Source organism: Coregonus clupeaformis, chromosome 8 (genome assembly GCF_020615455.1).
Source record: "Coregonus clupeaformis isolate EN_2021a chromosome 8, ASM2061545v1, whole genome shotgun sequence".
Lineage (NCBI taxonomy): Eukaryota > Metazoa > Chordata > Actinopteri > Salmoniformes > Salmonidae > Coregonus > Coregonus clupeaformis.
The window spans coordinates 40,164,079-40,179,971 of NC_059199.1; the positions used below are offsets into that span (position 1 = coordinate 40,164,079).

At 45.4% G+C, this 15,893-nt stretch overlaps 1 protein-coding gene across 2 annotated transcripts in view; it reads left to right on the forward strand.

The window, feature by feature from the left end:
* Positions 1 to 15,893, forward strand: part of LOC121572027 (adhesion G protein-coupled receptor B2) — a 467,080-nt gene that overhangs the window by 433,280 nt on the left and 17,907 nt on the right. The window contains exons 32-33 of one of the 2 annotated variants that reach the window (XM_041883878.2): positions 3,168 to 3,203; positions 5,064 to 5,180. The exons of the other annotated variant lie outside the window; for it this stretch is intronic. Coding sequence (XP_041739812.2) covers positions 3,168 to 3,203; positions 5,064 to 5,180 — 153 coding nt within the window. The remainder of the gene's footprint in view (positions 1 to 3,167; positions 3,204 to 5,063; positions 5,181 to 15,893) is intronic. 2 annotated transcript variants of the gene reach the window in all.

The window sequence follows — 15,893 nt, forward strand, 5'->3', positions numbered from 1 at the left end:
AGAGAGAGAGGATGGGTATGAAGAATAAACCAGGGTATTGAATGGTGATTTAACTGTGGATGCCGCTGTGATCAAGGTCTGTGAGAAGTCTGTGTGTGAGGCATGCGTGCGCGCATTCTTGTGGAAATATAACCACTAGTCCAGGGTTTCCCCAACTCGGTCCTGGGGACCGCAAGGGGTGCACGATTTGGTTTTTCCCTAACACTGCACAGCTGATTCAAATAACCAACTAATCAGAAAGCTTTGATCATTTGAATCAGCTTTGTAGTGCTAGGGCAAAAACCAAAAGGTGCACCAATTGGGGTCCCCAGGACAGAGTTGGGGAAACGCTGCTCTAGTCGGTTATATGTGTGAGAAATTATTACTTATTATGGGATATAAAGACGTCTACATTCATGCAGATGGATAAACACACACACAAATACTTGTGTGTCTATAATCACCCTCCCGGCGTACAAGGAGGCAGAGCAGATGGGGTGAGAGGGACAGGAGAACAGGAGTACCCCTGGAGAGTGCCTGTCTGCCCACCTTAATTACATACACACACACACACAATCACTTGCCGTAGACATATACAGACACACACACACACACACACACACACACACGCACACACACACACACACACACACACACACACACACACACACTCAGGATCCTGCTGCCTCACAAGGTTGATGAAGGAATGGGGACAGTACTTACACTGAAGGACAGAGAAGTGCACATGCTTTATGTAGAATGAAATACATTACAGCCCAGTCTTTAAAACATCTCACTCACTCAGATGTATGGTTGCATCCCAAATAGCACCCTCTTCCCTATTTAGTGCACTGCTTTTGACCAGGGGTAGGCCCACTATATAGGGAATAGGGTATAATTCTGAACTCAGACTTTGAGAGTCCACTCCTGAATATCGTTAAACATCCCTCTGAGAGACCTCTGAGATATCCCTGTGCTTAGTGGGATGTATTGTCTCTGTCCCAAATGACACCACATGAGGTTGGTGGCCCCTTAATTGGGGAGGACGTGCTCATGGTAATGGCTGGAACAGAATCAGTGGAATGGTTTCAAATACATCAAACATGGTTTCCATGTGTTTAATGCCATTCCATTTGCTCCGTTCCAGCCATTATTATGAGCCGTCCTCCCTTCAGCAGCCTCCACTGAATGACACCCTATTCCCTCTATAGCACACTACTTTTGACCTGTGGCTCTGGTCAAAAGTAGTGCACTATAAAGGGAATAGGATTCCATTTGGGACGCAGCCATCATTTATCAGATGCTTGGATAAGCAGTTTATTTGACGGAGCTTGAATGCTCCTTAAAATCTAACTCAAACATGAAGATGCATAGTGTAACAAATTACAGAAATGGACTTGATTGCTTTTGAGATTCTGGAGAGGGGTTGAGGTTTTGGTATTGAAACGGCTTGATTTGTAGATTTTAATGTGAAAGCTAGAATAAGTCCATTGAAAAGCTCTGTAATGGTGTTTGCTGCTGTGAAGAGACTGGCATGAAAAGTAGAGGAGGGAGTGATGATGGAAGGAGAGGAGAGGAGAGGAGAGGAGAGGAGAGGAGAGGAGAGGAGAGGAGAGGAGAGGAGAGGAGAGGAGAGGAGAGGAGAGGAGAGGAGAGGAGAGGAGACAAACACATATTTTCCCCCTTTTCATGTGATCACTTGATCTTATGTGAAGTTAATGTGACAACATGTAACAACATGTAAGGCAACATGTGATAACATGAAACCACACGTGAAAAGGGATTTCAGCTAACTGTAGGACCAGGGCTTTCAGCTAAATGTAGGACCAGGGCGTTCAGCTAACTGTAGGACCAGGGCTTTCAGCTAAATGTAGGACCAGGGCTTTCAGCTAACTGTAGGACCAGGGCTTTCAGCTAAATGTAGGACCAGGGCTTTCAGCTAACGGTAGGACCAGGGCTTCAGCTAACGGTAGGACCAGGGCTTTCAGCTAAATGTAGGACCAGGGATTTCAGCTAACGGTAGGACCAGGGCTTTCAGCTAAATGTAGGACCAGGGCTTTCAGCTAACTGTAGGACCAGGGCTTTCAGCTAAATGTAGGACCAGGGTTTTCAGCTAACTGTAGGACCAGGGCTTTCAGCTAAATGTAGGACCAGGGCTTTCAGCTAACGGTAGGACCAGGGCTTTCAGCTAAATGTAGGACCAGGGCTTTCAGCTAACTGTAGGACCAGGGCTTTCAGCTAAATGTAGGACCAGGGCTTTCAGCTAACTGTAGGACCAGGGCTTTCAGCTAAATGTAGGACCAGGGCTTTCAGCTAACGGTAGGACCAGGGCTTTCAGCTAAATGTAGGACCAGGGCTCTCAGCTAACGGTAGGACCAGGGCTTTCAGCTAACGGTAGGACCAGGGCTTTCAGCTAACGGTAGGACCAGGGCTTTCAGCTAACTGTAGGACCAGGGCTTTCAGCTAACTGTAGGACCAGGGCTCTCAGCTAACGGTAGGACCAGGGCTCTCAGCTAACGGTAGGACCAGGGCTTTCAGCTAACTGTAGGACCAGGGCTTTCAGCTAAATGTAGGGTCAATCTTCTCAGTGGTGTAAAGGGTTTCTGAGAAAGAGAGGGAGATGAAGCGAGAGAGCGAAAGAGAGAGAATGTCAGGGATAGACCAAAAGGCAGAGAGTTAACTCTTAAGTGGACTACATCCATCTCTTAGTGTACAGTAGGTACAGTCGTCCTTTAGGTTATACCAAGCTATGGAGTGACTGAGTGGTCTGACACAGGAGACAGCATGGAAGACAGTTGAAGGACATTACATTACTGTCTCAATCATTTAGGACATACCTTCAATAGAATAACGGCTGTTGGTTATTGAGAACTTTAATAATATGTTTATTTTAAATAGATTTGACTGTAACATTGAATCCAAAGCAATGTACAGTAGACTGGTTTATTCTGAATATGTTGCCCATGTGGGAATGAAGCCCACAAGGTTCCAACAACCGAGTCATCAGAAGGACTGAATTCCATTGGAACCACTACATGACGTGTTTGTGTGTTTTGTGTTCACATGCACGTGGCAAGTAAAAACTACTACTTTGTTACACACGTGTTTATGTTGATGATCAGTGGAGGGGTCCAGGGATCTACAGACATTGATCATATCTTCTCTCCCCCGACCCCCTCCTCCCTCAGAGGAAAAGAGTACGGTACTCTGAGCTGGACTTTGAGGTAAGGTCCCACCCCCCACCCTCCCTTCAGGCTGTCTCTGCTTCTGTCTGCTTCAGCCAGGTTTGAGTGACGCATAGAGGAGACAATGGCATCGCTAACCCCCACGCCCCCTTGCGCCTGTGTCCCCCTTGAATTTGACTTTGTACAGTCCAACCCATGCATAGTGTAGCCTGTTTCTACAACAAGGATCTAGGGCACCCCCTGTAAATGGATGGAGTTGGTTTTGACTGATTTTAGCTTGATTGGCCAAATGATTGATATATTGAACATATACCAGCAGGTATACAAAAAACAATAACTTAATGTAACTTTTTTCAATGAATCCGTCAATCATTTCAATCTGAATGGAAAATGCACAATGGGGTGCCAGGTCTTGGTTGAAGAAACAATGGTTTAGTAGAACGCTTTGTGTGGATGAATGATTGATGGTGAGTTTATGCAAGTTTGGTATGATGTGTGTGTTTTGGGCGTAATCACGTGTGTTTGTGTGTGTGTTGGAGTGCAATAATCGCTCCGTGGAATGAACAAGCCTTGGGAATCTTGCAAATCTCCAGTCTCAAACAGCCCCCCCAACAATAAACTAAACTAAACCCCTTTGCTTTATTCAATGAATATTGGCTTTCCTTCCCCCTTATCCTTACCTTGTAAGGACTGGAGACTTGCTTTCCACTGCGTAGGCCTTGTCCATAGTAGAACTAAGGTATGTGTGGACTGTTGCACAACTAACAGGCTAACAAGCACTAGCGCTTAGCTACAGTTGGATAACCTGGAGTAGGATGATGTTGCCTAAGGGCAACTATTACCCAGAACTTATAACCCTTCCTGTCTGGCGTAGTCTGCAAAACTGCATGATATGTTCCTCAAAATGGCTGACTTCCTGTGTCAAAATGGACGCCAGTGTACCCCTTCACAGAGTGAGTGTCTGAGGGAGTGAGAGTTCAAGGTAAAGTAAGTGAGAGAAAAGAGCAGTGATGACAGACATGACACAGGAGAAGGGGCAGCGGGGACAAAAAACGACAGACAGTGACAGAAAGAAAGAGGGAGCTTTGGAGAGCGGGAGAGGTCGACTTTAAAGGAAGTAGATGTAAAGTTACTTATGAAGGCAGACTCTGAGACACAGAGAGAGAGAGAACTGACAGATGGAGAGAAGACAGTGCAGACTCTGTGGTAATTGGTGGCAGCGGTCACAGCCGGCCTTGGCCAGAGAGTCTGAGTTTGTGAGTGTCGCTGTCTGGCCCCTGTGTCTCTCTACGCCCTCTGATCGGCTATGTCGATTAGACGACACACCGCGCTGCTTAAGCGCTAGCCATTAGCGAAGAGAGCGAGTCGCTGTGACAAGGTCTCTATCCTGTCAGGGACTTCCACTTCCACTTGTAATAGGACATAGTTGCTCTTATAGATAATGGAACTTATAAGGTCAGTTGAGTCTCAGCTAAATGGTGAGGGGTAGGATTTGGGGAGGGTAAGATGATCCTAGATCTGTACTTACAGGAAACTTTTACTCAGAGACACTTCACTGCTGGCTAGTTGCTAACTAACTAATGCTAACTTGCTAAATAGCTAACACTAACATTAATGCAGCCTGTTTGGCTCTCATATCCATTCAGAGTAAACTCATAGACATGTTACATCACAGGCAGCATCGAGGCCTAATAGAGAACAGAGACATTTTAGCGAGAAGATGGGAGGACTCAGCTATCTATCCATCTATCCATCCCCTCCTCCCCCTCGCTGAGGCTGTCATCGCTCTCAGTCCCTTGGTCTCTTCCTCCTCATTGGCCCCTCCTCCCCCTCATCCCCTATCTATCTATCTATCTTTTTATTTTCTTCATTTTTTTTGTACCTTCCTTCTCCTTCCAGAAAGTGATGCACACTCGCAAAAGACACTCTGAGCTGTACCCTGAGCTCAACCACCCCACCACCAAGTTCCACACCATAGACAGGTATAACAGGGACCCCACCATGTCCACTTTCAAGGTAAGAGCCCGACCCTACGGGGCGATTGGGAAACGGGGGCTAACTGCCCCCACCTCAACAACCCCTCCACACCACTCCCTACTCCCCCCTCACTGAGCTCAGCTCATTACCACCCCTAGTGGATCACCTATGAAATGGCATTGTTAATAAGAGAATCTAGCATCTTTACAACAGTGACACCTAGTGTGTTTTTTTTTGGTAAGGTTAGTAGTTAGTATACCCCCCACCTGGCACCTTAAGGTAAGGTTAGTAGTTAGTAAACCCCCCACCTGGCACCTTTTAGATAGGGAACATACTGTACTAAGGGCTGATTAGATAGGGAATATACTAAGAGCTGATTAGATAGGGAACATACTAAGAGCTGATTAGATAGGGAACATACTAAGAGCTGATTAGATAGGGAACATACTAAGAGCTGATTAGATAGGGGACATACTAAGAGCTGATTAGATAGGGAACATACTAACAGCTTAGATAAGGAACACTAAGAGCTTAGATAGAGAACATACTAAGGGCTGGTTAGATAGAGAACATACTAAGAGCTTAGATAGGGAACATACTAAGAGCTGATTAGATAGGGGACATACTAAGAGCTTAGATAGGGAACATACTAAGAGCTGATTAGATAGGGAACATACTAAGAGCTGATTAGATAGGGGACATACTAAGAGCTGATTAGATAGGGAACATACTAACAGCTTAGATAAGGAACACTAAGAGCTTAGATAGAGAACATACTAAGGGCTGGTTAGATAGAGAACATACTAAGAGCTTAGATAGGGAACATACTAAGAGCTGATTAGATAGGGGACATACTAAGAGCTTAGATAGGGAACATACTAAGAGCTGATTAGATAGGGAACATACTAAGAGCTGATTAGATAGGGAACATACTAAGAGCTGATTAGATAGGGAACATACTAAGAGCTGATTAGATAGGGAACATACTAAGAGCTTAGATAAGGAACACTAAGAGCTTAGATAGAGAACATACTAAGGGCTGGTTAGATAGAGAACATACTAAGAGCTTAGATAGGGAACATACTAAGAGCTGATTAGATAGGGGACATACTAAGAGCTTAGATAGGGAACATACTAAGAGCTGATTAGATAGGGAACATACTAAGAGCTGATTAGATAGGGAACATACTAAGGGCTGGTGAGATAGAGAACATACTAAGAGCTGATTAGATAGGGAACGTACTGTACTAAGGGCTGATTAGATAGGGAACATACTAAGAGCTGATTAGATAGGGAACATACTAAGAGCTGATTAGATAGCGGACATACTAAGAGATGATTAGATAGGGAACATACTAAGAGCTGATTAGATAGGGAACATACTAAGAGCTGATTAGATAGGGAACATACTGTACTAAGGGCTGATTAGATAGGGAACATACTAAGAGCTGATTAGATAGGGGACATACTAAGGGCTGATTAGATAGGGAACATACTAAGAGCTTAGATAGGGAACATACTAAGAGCTGATTAGATAGGGAACATACTAAGGGCTGGTTAGATAGGGAACATACTAAGAGCTGATTAGATAGGGGACATACTAAGAGCTGATTAGATAGGGAACATACTAAGGGCTGATTAGATAGGGAACATACTAAGGGCTGGTTAGATAGGGAACATACTAAGAGCTGATTAGATAGGGAACATACTAAGAGCTGAATAGATAGGGAACATATTAAGAGCTGAATCCATACTTGAAATCCACACTTCTATCTCAATATTTTTGTACAAATCTTTCAATGATAGGTGGAAGTCTGAGTTACCTGCATGGATCTGAAGTTAGCATTCGACCCACAGTGACCCTCTTGAGGGCTGGCTAAAGTACATGGTATGACTATAATATCACTGAATAAAATATGAGGATGATGCTTCACTTTGCACTTAATGTTGCTTGAACTTCACACTGAACTCTGCACAAAATGTAGTCTGGTGTGAATCCCAAATGGCACCCTATTCCCTATATATTTGACCAGTGCCCTATGTGCCCTATTCAAAAGTAGTGCAATATAAAGGGAACAAGGTGCCATTTGGGATGTGACCCTGATGTTACGGTGATTAACACTGCACAGAATGTAGTGACCATCGATCACACATCCGTACGTGTAACTTCTGTTTTCAAATGCACTTTGATAATGTCACTTAAACGTATTAAAAACTATGTTTTTTCACCTTTAACCAGAGCTAACCTCGACTAAACCAATTTAATGTATTTTGTTTTAGTGGTTGAATGTTCAAATGCCTTAATGTTTTACTAATCCACTGTTTTATTGTGCCGGAGAGCAACAGAACTACCTCATAAACATTTCATAATATTTTTATTCCAAGGATAATGAGGGTTAGGGGGATGTGCAATGTCATCTTTTATCAGCCTTTTTGTGTGTGTGTGTGTGTGTGTGTGTTTATGTCTACATATTTGTCTGTGTGTGTTTGAGTGTGCTTGTCTTTGTGTGTGTGTACGTGTGACAGGGGGGTCTGCGTAGCCCCACACTAAGCGGGCCCTGCTCTACACTGACCTTCAGAGAGCCTATTTCATTCAGATTTCTACGACACACAGACACCTCATCTCCTGGAGCTACAGTACGTGTCCGGTGCTTCAGGCAGTGATGAGTTATTCAGCCATGATAGGTGTACTTTCCCAAGGCATCTGCTGCTTCACATCTCATATACACTGGGAGCAGAGGGCGCGCACACACACACACACACACACACACACACACACACACACACACACACACACACACACACACACACACACACACACACACACACACACACACACACACACACACACACACACACACACACACACACACACACACACACACACACACACACACACACACACACATACACACACACACACACACACATACACACACACACACATACACACACACACACACACATACACACACACACACACACACATACACACACACACACACACACATACACACACACATACACACACACATACACACACACACACACACACACACACACACACACACACACACACACACACACACACACACACACACACACACACACATACACACACACACACATACACACACATACACACACACACACACACACACACACACACACACACACACACACACACACACACACACACACACACACACACACACACTGTAACGGTTTTGACTTGAGGTTATTTATAGGGGTGCCAGGTAGGTTGTGCCCACCAGAGAAAGCATGGGTTTCTCCTTTTAGTTTGGGAGGGAATGAGTCCCATCTGGTCCGTCAAGTCACACCAATACAAAGGACTTATGTAAAAGTCAAGATGGAAATATACTTTTCATAAACCCCTTAAAACCTTGGAAAGAACTTCAAACAAGTGTATTCTTTTGCGTGGTTGTATTAACAACATAAATGATCACCACACCCACACACAACAATATAACAAATCACTGCACTTATGTTCATTTAGAAATGTCCTGTACTCTCGGGCATAAAAAGAGTCCAGCCCGGTAAATAAGTTCAGTGACTCAAGTGACCTTAGTCCCGCAACGTTTGTCTGTAGCATAAACCCAGTATATTCATACACTCAAAATAACACTTATTTTGTAACACAACTATAAAGCGATCAAAGACTACCCAAAGAATAATACGTCCTCACAACTACATAAATCACAGTATACATCACCCCAAACAAATGAAATACCGTGTACAAAAAGTTGTAGTCAGTCGGTCAGTCAGACAATCCGCCAACAGCTCTCCAGCGGAGAAAAGGCCACGAAAACCAACGGAGAGTGGTAGTCCACAGACGCACAGAGTGGATCCAATCCTGGGTAAACTCGCTTTAAGGCTACAAAACACACTGTAAGGCAACAAAACAAACGTAATGACGAAGCTTCATGAACTGAAGGTCGTCCACATCCTCATTCATGTCTCAATCACCACCCTCTCTTTGCGCAGCTGATGCTGGCTATTTAATGAGGAATTAAAGAGACGCCCTATTAGAAGGAGAAGCACTGAGACGGTTCAGAAATATTCCAGGGCCGTCACACACCCCTCCCCTGGAAAAAAGCCGACCATTGTCGGGAAGGCAGATCTTGGTGGGAAACCGAGAAAGGTCTCCTCATCACTTTCCCTCTACAAAAATATTCATTACTTTTTGGCGCTCCACGCTCCTCAGCTGAGGGGTCACAGGCATTAAGCCGTGAGACTTCTGGGTCTGGGAATCCGAGAAAAGTCTCCTTACTTTCCTCTTCAAAGATCTCAGGACCTTGCGGCGCTCAATCTCCTCCATTCCTCAGCCGAGGGGTAACAGGCCTTTAAGGCGTGAGACATGGACAACGCGCATATCTTCACCTGTGTCCTCTTTCACCACTCGGTAGTTCAAAGGGCCCATCTGCTCCACAATCCTATATGGTCCTTGCCATTTAGGAGCGAGCTTGGCCGAGAAGAATTGTTCAGCTTTCGAGTAAGGATGAGAGCGAAGCCACACCCGCTCACGAAGCTGGAACTGCATGTCTCGTCTGTTCTTATCATAATTTCTCTTCTGCTTGAGTCGAGCCTGGATCATGTTCCTGAGACAAGAGCTCTCAAGTCGTGGAGATGGACTACCTGGTCATAGCAAGCAGCGTCTGGAGTAAGCTGCTGGGGCTGTAGCACCATATCCAAGGGTCCTCGGAGGAGACGACTTAGGTTCAGCTCTGCAGGTGTGACTCCAGTGGACTCTTGCACAGCAGAATTCAGGGCAAATCGAAACTCGTGAAGGTGCTTGTCCCAGTGTTTGTGCTGGGTCCCTACATAGGAAGCAACCATTGTCTTCAAGGTTCGATTTACCTCTCTCAGTGAGGTTGGTCTGTGGGTGATAGGCTGTGGTCAACTTCTGTCTCAGGTTCCATCTTTGGCAGGTCTCTCCAAAGAGATCAGAGACAAATTGGGAACCTCGATCAGACAGGATGTAATCAGGCACTCCCCAGCGAGTCAGGATCTCTTTCGTAAGGATGTTAGAGACGGTCCTCGCTGGCCTGACGAGGGCAAAGAGCTCAACCCACTTGGAATAGTAATCACAAAAACAAGCATGTACACATTCTGATTGGAGCTTCTAGGAAATGGACCCATCAAATCCACTCCTAACATTTCCCAAGGTCGGGTAACCTACAGTTTGCTGCAACTTGCCAGCAGGTTTTCTACCTTCTGGTTTGTACATTTGACAAACCTGACAGTTTCGGATATGTGACTTCACATCCATGCTCAGATGTGGCCAGTACAGTAATGCTTGCAAACGTTTGTAGGTTTTGAACCTGCCCAAATGACCAGCTAATGGGTCTTCATGGAAATGTTGAAGCAGTTGAAGGCGTAGAGTTTCAGGTATGTACATTTGGTAGAGTGTTCTGTGAGGTAGTTGTACAACTCGGTAGACTTTGTCTTCAATGATGGTCAGCTTTGTGGTAGGGTTAACCATCTTTTCTCCATCTTCCAGGATAGTCTGGTACAAAGCCTGTACTGCTGGATCATCCTGTTGGGCTTTCCAAATGACCTCATCAGAGATGGGAAAGTCAGTTTTGGGTGAGTCTCGACTGCTAGACAGGACAGTAGCACATGTAAGATGAGGGCCACCATTACCACAAGCAGGAGCTCTGGATAAGGCATCTGGAACAGTGTTGTATTTTCCTTTCCTGTATTCTACTGCAAAGGTGAACTCTTGCAAACCGTGAGAGCCCATCTGATGAGCCTGGTGCTTGGTTTGTTGGTCTTGAACACCCACACAAGGGAGGAATGGTCAGTGACCACAGTGAAGTGTCTTCCCTCCAGATAGTACCTCCACTTTTCCAAAGCCCAGACAACTGCAAGGCACTCTTGCTTTCGGTTGTGGAGTAGTTCCGTTCTGCTCCATTCAATGTCCGATGGCAAACGCTAGCACTTCTTCAGTACCAAGTCCAGTCTGTTGGACTAGGACAGCACCAAGTCCAACATCACTTGCATCAGTGTAAACAACAAAAGGGAAATCAAAGTTGGGATGACCCAAAATGGGAGGTGTGACGAGGTGTCGTTTCGGGGTTTCAAAGGAGTTCTGGCACTCTGCCGTCCATCGGAATTTCGCTCCTTTTCGCTTCAACCGTTGAGGGGTTCTGCCACCTGGGAGAAGTTCCACACAAACCGATAGTACCATCCAGCCATCCCAAGGAACCGTTGAAGGGCCTTGAGTGTGGTTGGCACAGGGGAAGTCTTGTACAGCCTTGGTCTTTTCAGGATCCACATGAATACCATCACAAGACACAATATGGCCAAGGAACTTCGGGGAGGTTTGGCAGAAGTTGCTCTTCTTCATGTTCACTGTCAGACCAGCTTCTCTTAGCTTGTCCAACACTGCTTGAAGGTCTTGAAAGTGTTGCTCTCTGTTCTGGGAGTAGATAATTATATCGTCCAGGTAGACGAAACATATCTTCCCTTTGAGCTCACCTAACGCAATCTCCATGAGTCTTTGGAAAGTGGCAGGTGCATTCTTTAATCCAAAAGGCATCACCTTAAAGGGAAAACAAGCCCCTCAGCACAGACAAAAGCAGTCTTGTCCTTGCTTTCCTGGTCCATCTCAACTGCCAATAGCCACTATTGAGGTCAAGGGTAGTGAACACAACAGCGCCAGACAATGACTCCAGGATCTCGTGGATGGTGGGAAGAGGATAGGCATCAGTCTGGGAAACATTGTTGGTCTTCCTATAGTCCACACAAAATCTAAGACCACCGGTCTTTTTTTGGAATGAGGGACAACAGGAGCAGCCCAGGGAGAGGAGGAACGTTCTATTATATCTTGTGTCAACATATCATTAATGAGTCCCTTTTGGATGATTAGCTTCGCTGGACAAAACGATATGGCTTTTGCTTGATCGGCATTTCCTGTGTAAGGGAATATTTTGTGCTTCAGGAGTCCGGTGCGTCCTAGCTTTGAAGTACACACATCAGCATTATTCTGCAGCTGATCCAACAGCCTTAACTCCCTCTGGCTGTTCCAGCTGAGCTCTTCTTACAGCCTGTAAAAGGAGATCATCAGAAGGATTACCCAGGGTTAGTGGTACCGTAGCAACGGCAGAGAAGACTGCACATTTGGACCCCAATCATGTAACTTTGTAACTTCTGATTGGAAGAAATGCTTCTTGCTTTCGGATTGTTTGAAACCAGTAGCAATTGTGTGTGATATCAATCTGGACACCACTGAAGTACATGAAATCAATTCCCAACACGACAGGAAAAGCAAGGTTCTTGGTTTGTAGGATAACCGAAGGAATCATATAGGAGCGGTTACACAGGCGGAACTCCACCTCACTCCATCCAAGTGGTCGTTTAGCCTCACCGTCAGCCAGATACAGTGGACCTTCTGTCCACGGCTTCAAGTTGTATTTTGGACCTTGAACCTCCTTCCACAGTTTCTCATTGAGCAGTGTGTAGGATGACCCGGTGTCCAGGATGGCTCTTCCTGTCCATGGGCCTATGGACAGGGGTAGCACCAGCTGGGTGTGGTATTAACTGAAAGGAAGGGGATGTGGGCGGGGGCGTAGGCAGTGACTCTTGAGGTTTCAGCTCTGGTCAAAGCACCCAGAGTAGGATGGTCGTTCCTGCGAAGTGTGTTAGGTGTGTTGGCCTGTTGTGATTTGTGGTTTCTGGAAGGGTTTACTTGATACGGTCTTGGGACATGTAGCTGAAGAATGTCCCTTTTGGCTACATCTCCAACAGAACATGGGAGGGGTCTTGGCTGGAGACTCTGGCTGTGGTTGATGATCTGGTTTGGGTAACTGTTTGGGTGTCTGTTTCTTTCTCTGTTCATAGTGCTGTTGGCCTTCTCTGTCCTTCTCGAACTGCTGTCCAGGGCGTAACCAGTCCATCGACAGTGGTGACTCTTTCTCTGAGTTGACTGGCTAGTAGTGGGTTGATGTTCTTCAAGATCAACTTAATGACCTCTTCCTCCTCAATCCAGGTTTCCACCTTCTGCACAGGGGTGGTAACCGTATGCAAAGTCACGGATATTCTCTTCTCCCTTTGCACTCGATTCCTGACTCTGTCTGCCAGCTCATCTGTGTAGTCCTCAGACAGAAATGCAGAGGAAAACTTGGCCTCAAAGTCAGCCCAGGAGGTAGTGGTGAGACGTGCCACATCCCACCAGTCTCGAGCTGTCCCATGCAACACATTCCTCAATGTGGCAAGGAGTTCTTCGTCAGCCAGGGGATTGAGGGCAAGAAAGTCATGACATCTTTCCAGATACATTAGCGGATCAGGACTGTCATCCTTTTTCCCAAAGGTGGGAAATTGCAATTTAATGGGCATCGCTCCACATGAGCGTCTACTCAAATCACCATGAACAAAAGAGCTAGGAGGGATTGAGGGAAGTAGAGGGTGAGGGAGTTATGGGACCATGAAATGAACACCAGGATGCATGGTGGATTGCATCCTGCAAGGGGGTGGCTGCAGCATGGCCCTTGTCTTGGCTGTTCTGAGGTGCCCGCTTGGCCCTCAGTGGTCTGAACAGAAGTGGACACAAGAGAAGCTCTGTGCAAGGAGTTGTGCCTAATGGAGGCCATGTCAACAGACACATCATCCAACATTTTAACACAATTAGAGAGCGCTGTCTGCAAGTGGTCTACCGTGTTAACCAGGGAGAAAATACTGAATTGACGTCCTTGAGGACCTCAGTGTGATGATGTTGCAGAGGGCGCCACTGGAGAGTGGCAGTGAGTTGGCTTTGTTGGTAGTCAAACTGCCTGTCCATGGCACCAGTAATTTCCTGTCTTCCACTCTCACTGAGCTCTGTCAGAGTGTGGGTTAGAGTACTCAGTGAGTTTCTGAATTCCATGGCACTCTGTTGTTGCTCTACACTCAGACATTTGAATTTATGATGGATTAGAGTTTGTAGATGTTGTTGAGTCTTACGAATATCAAGGATGTCACCTTGAAGTTGTAAGACTACAACCTCTGGAGATAAACCAGACAATGGAGGAAGGTGGGGCGTCAGAGGGAGGGCTAGCTCAGTACTTTCACACAGATCCATGTCAATAAGTGAGTTACTAGTTAGACCTGTGGCCTGTGGTCCAGACCGAGCATTTAGATTCCCAGGGCTCTGGCCCAAATCAACTCCATTATTTCCATTCACATTATGATTTGTATTGTTGGCTCGGTAGTCAGAATGGCCCTGTGTATTCCCATTGACAGGTAGGATATGGATGAGCACATTTTCTTGTAGTGAATCCATTATTTTAATTCCACTCAAAAGATTTGCTTTGGTTAGTTCTCAATGTTTGAAGTCCCATCTGGAGGTGCCATTTTTATGTAACGGTTTTGACTTGAGGTTATTTATAGGGGTGCCAGGTAGGTTGTGCCCACCAGAGAAAGCATAGGGTTTCTCCTTTTAGTTTGGGAGGGAATGAGTCCCATCTGGTCCGTCAAGTCACACCAATACAAAGGACTTATGTAAAAGTCAAGATGGAAATATACTTTTCATAAACCCCTTAAAACCTTGGAAAGAACTTCAAACAAGTGTATTCTTTTGCGTGGTTGTATTAACAACATAAATGATCACCCACACCCACACACAACAATATAACAAATCACTGCACTTATGTTCATTTAGAAATGTCCTGTACCTCGGGCATAAAAAGAGTCCAGCCCGGTAAATAAGTTCAGTGACTCAAGTGACCTTAGTCCCGCAACGTTTGTCCGTAGCATAAACCCAGTATATTCATACACTCAAAATAACACTTATTTTGTAACACAACTATAAAGCGTATCAAAGACTACCCAAAGAATAATACGTCCTCACAACTACAAAATCACAGTATACATCACCCCAAACAAATGAAATACCGTGGTACAAAAAGTTGTAGTCAGTCGGTCAGTCAGACAATCCGCCAACAGCTCTCCAGCGGAGAAAAGGCCACGAAAACCAACGGAGAGTGGTAGGTCCACAGACGCACAGAGTGGATCCAATCCTGCGGTAAACTCGCTTTAAGGCTACAAACACACTGTAAGGCAACAAAACAAACGTAATGGCGAAGCTTCATGAACTGAAGGTCGTCCACATCCTCATTCATGTCTCAATCACCACCCTCTCTTTGCGCAGCTGATGCGGCTGTTTAATGAGGAATTAAAAGGGAAGCGCCCTATTAGAAGGGAGAAGCAGAGATACAGCACACACACACACACACACACACACATACACACACACACACACATACACACACACACACACACACATACACACACACACACACACACACACACACACACACACACATACACACACACACACACACACACACACACACACACACACACACACACACACACACACACACACACACACACACACACACACACACACACACACACACACACACACACACACACATACACACACACACATACACACACATACACACATCTGCCTTTGATTCTCATTTCCTGGACATCTTGATTAAATCATCACCGCCTAGCTCTCTCTCCAGTTATTACTGGGCAGCATATAGGACCAATCACAGAATACTGAGCCAAGCATATGTTTGCCAGTGTATTAGTCATTTGTAATAATTCTGTTCAGTACGATTCTAATCAAAGTATTTTGAGGCACTCTGACATATATACGCACACAAGTATATACTGTATAGTAGATTACACCGTTTTCAAATTAGGCAATAAACTTACCTTACCCAACAACATTGACAGAAA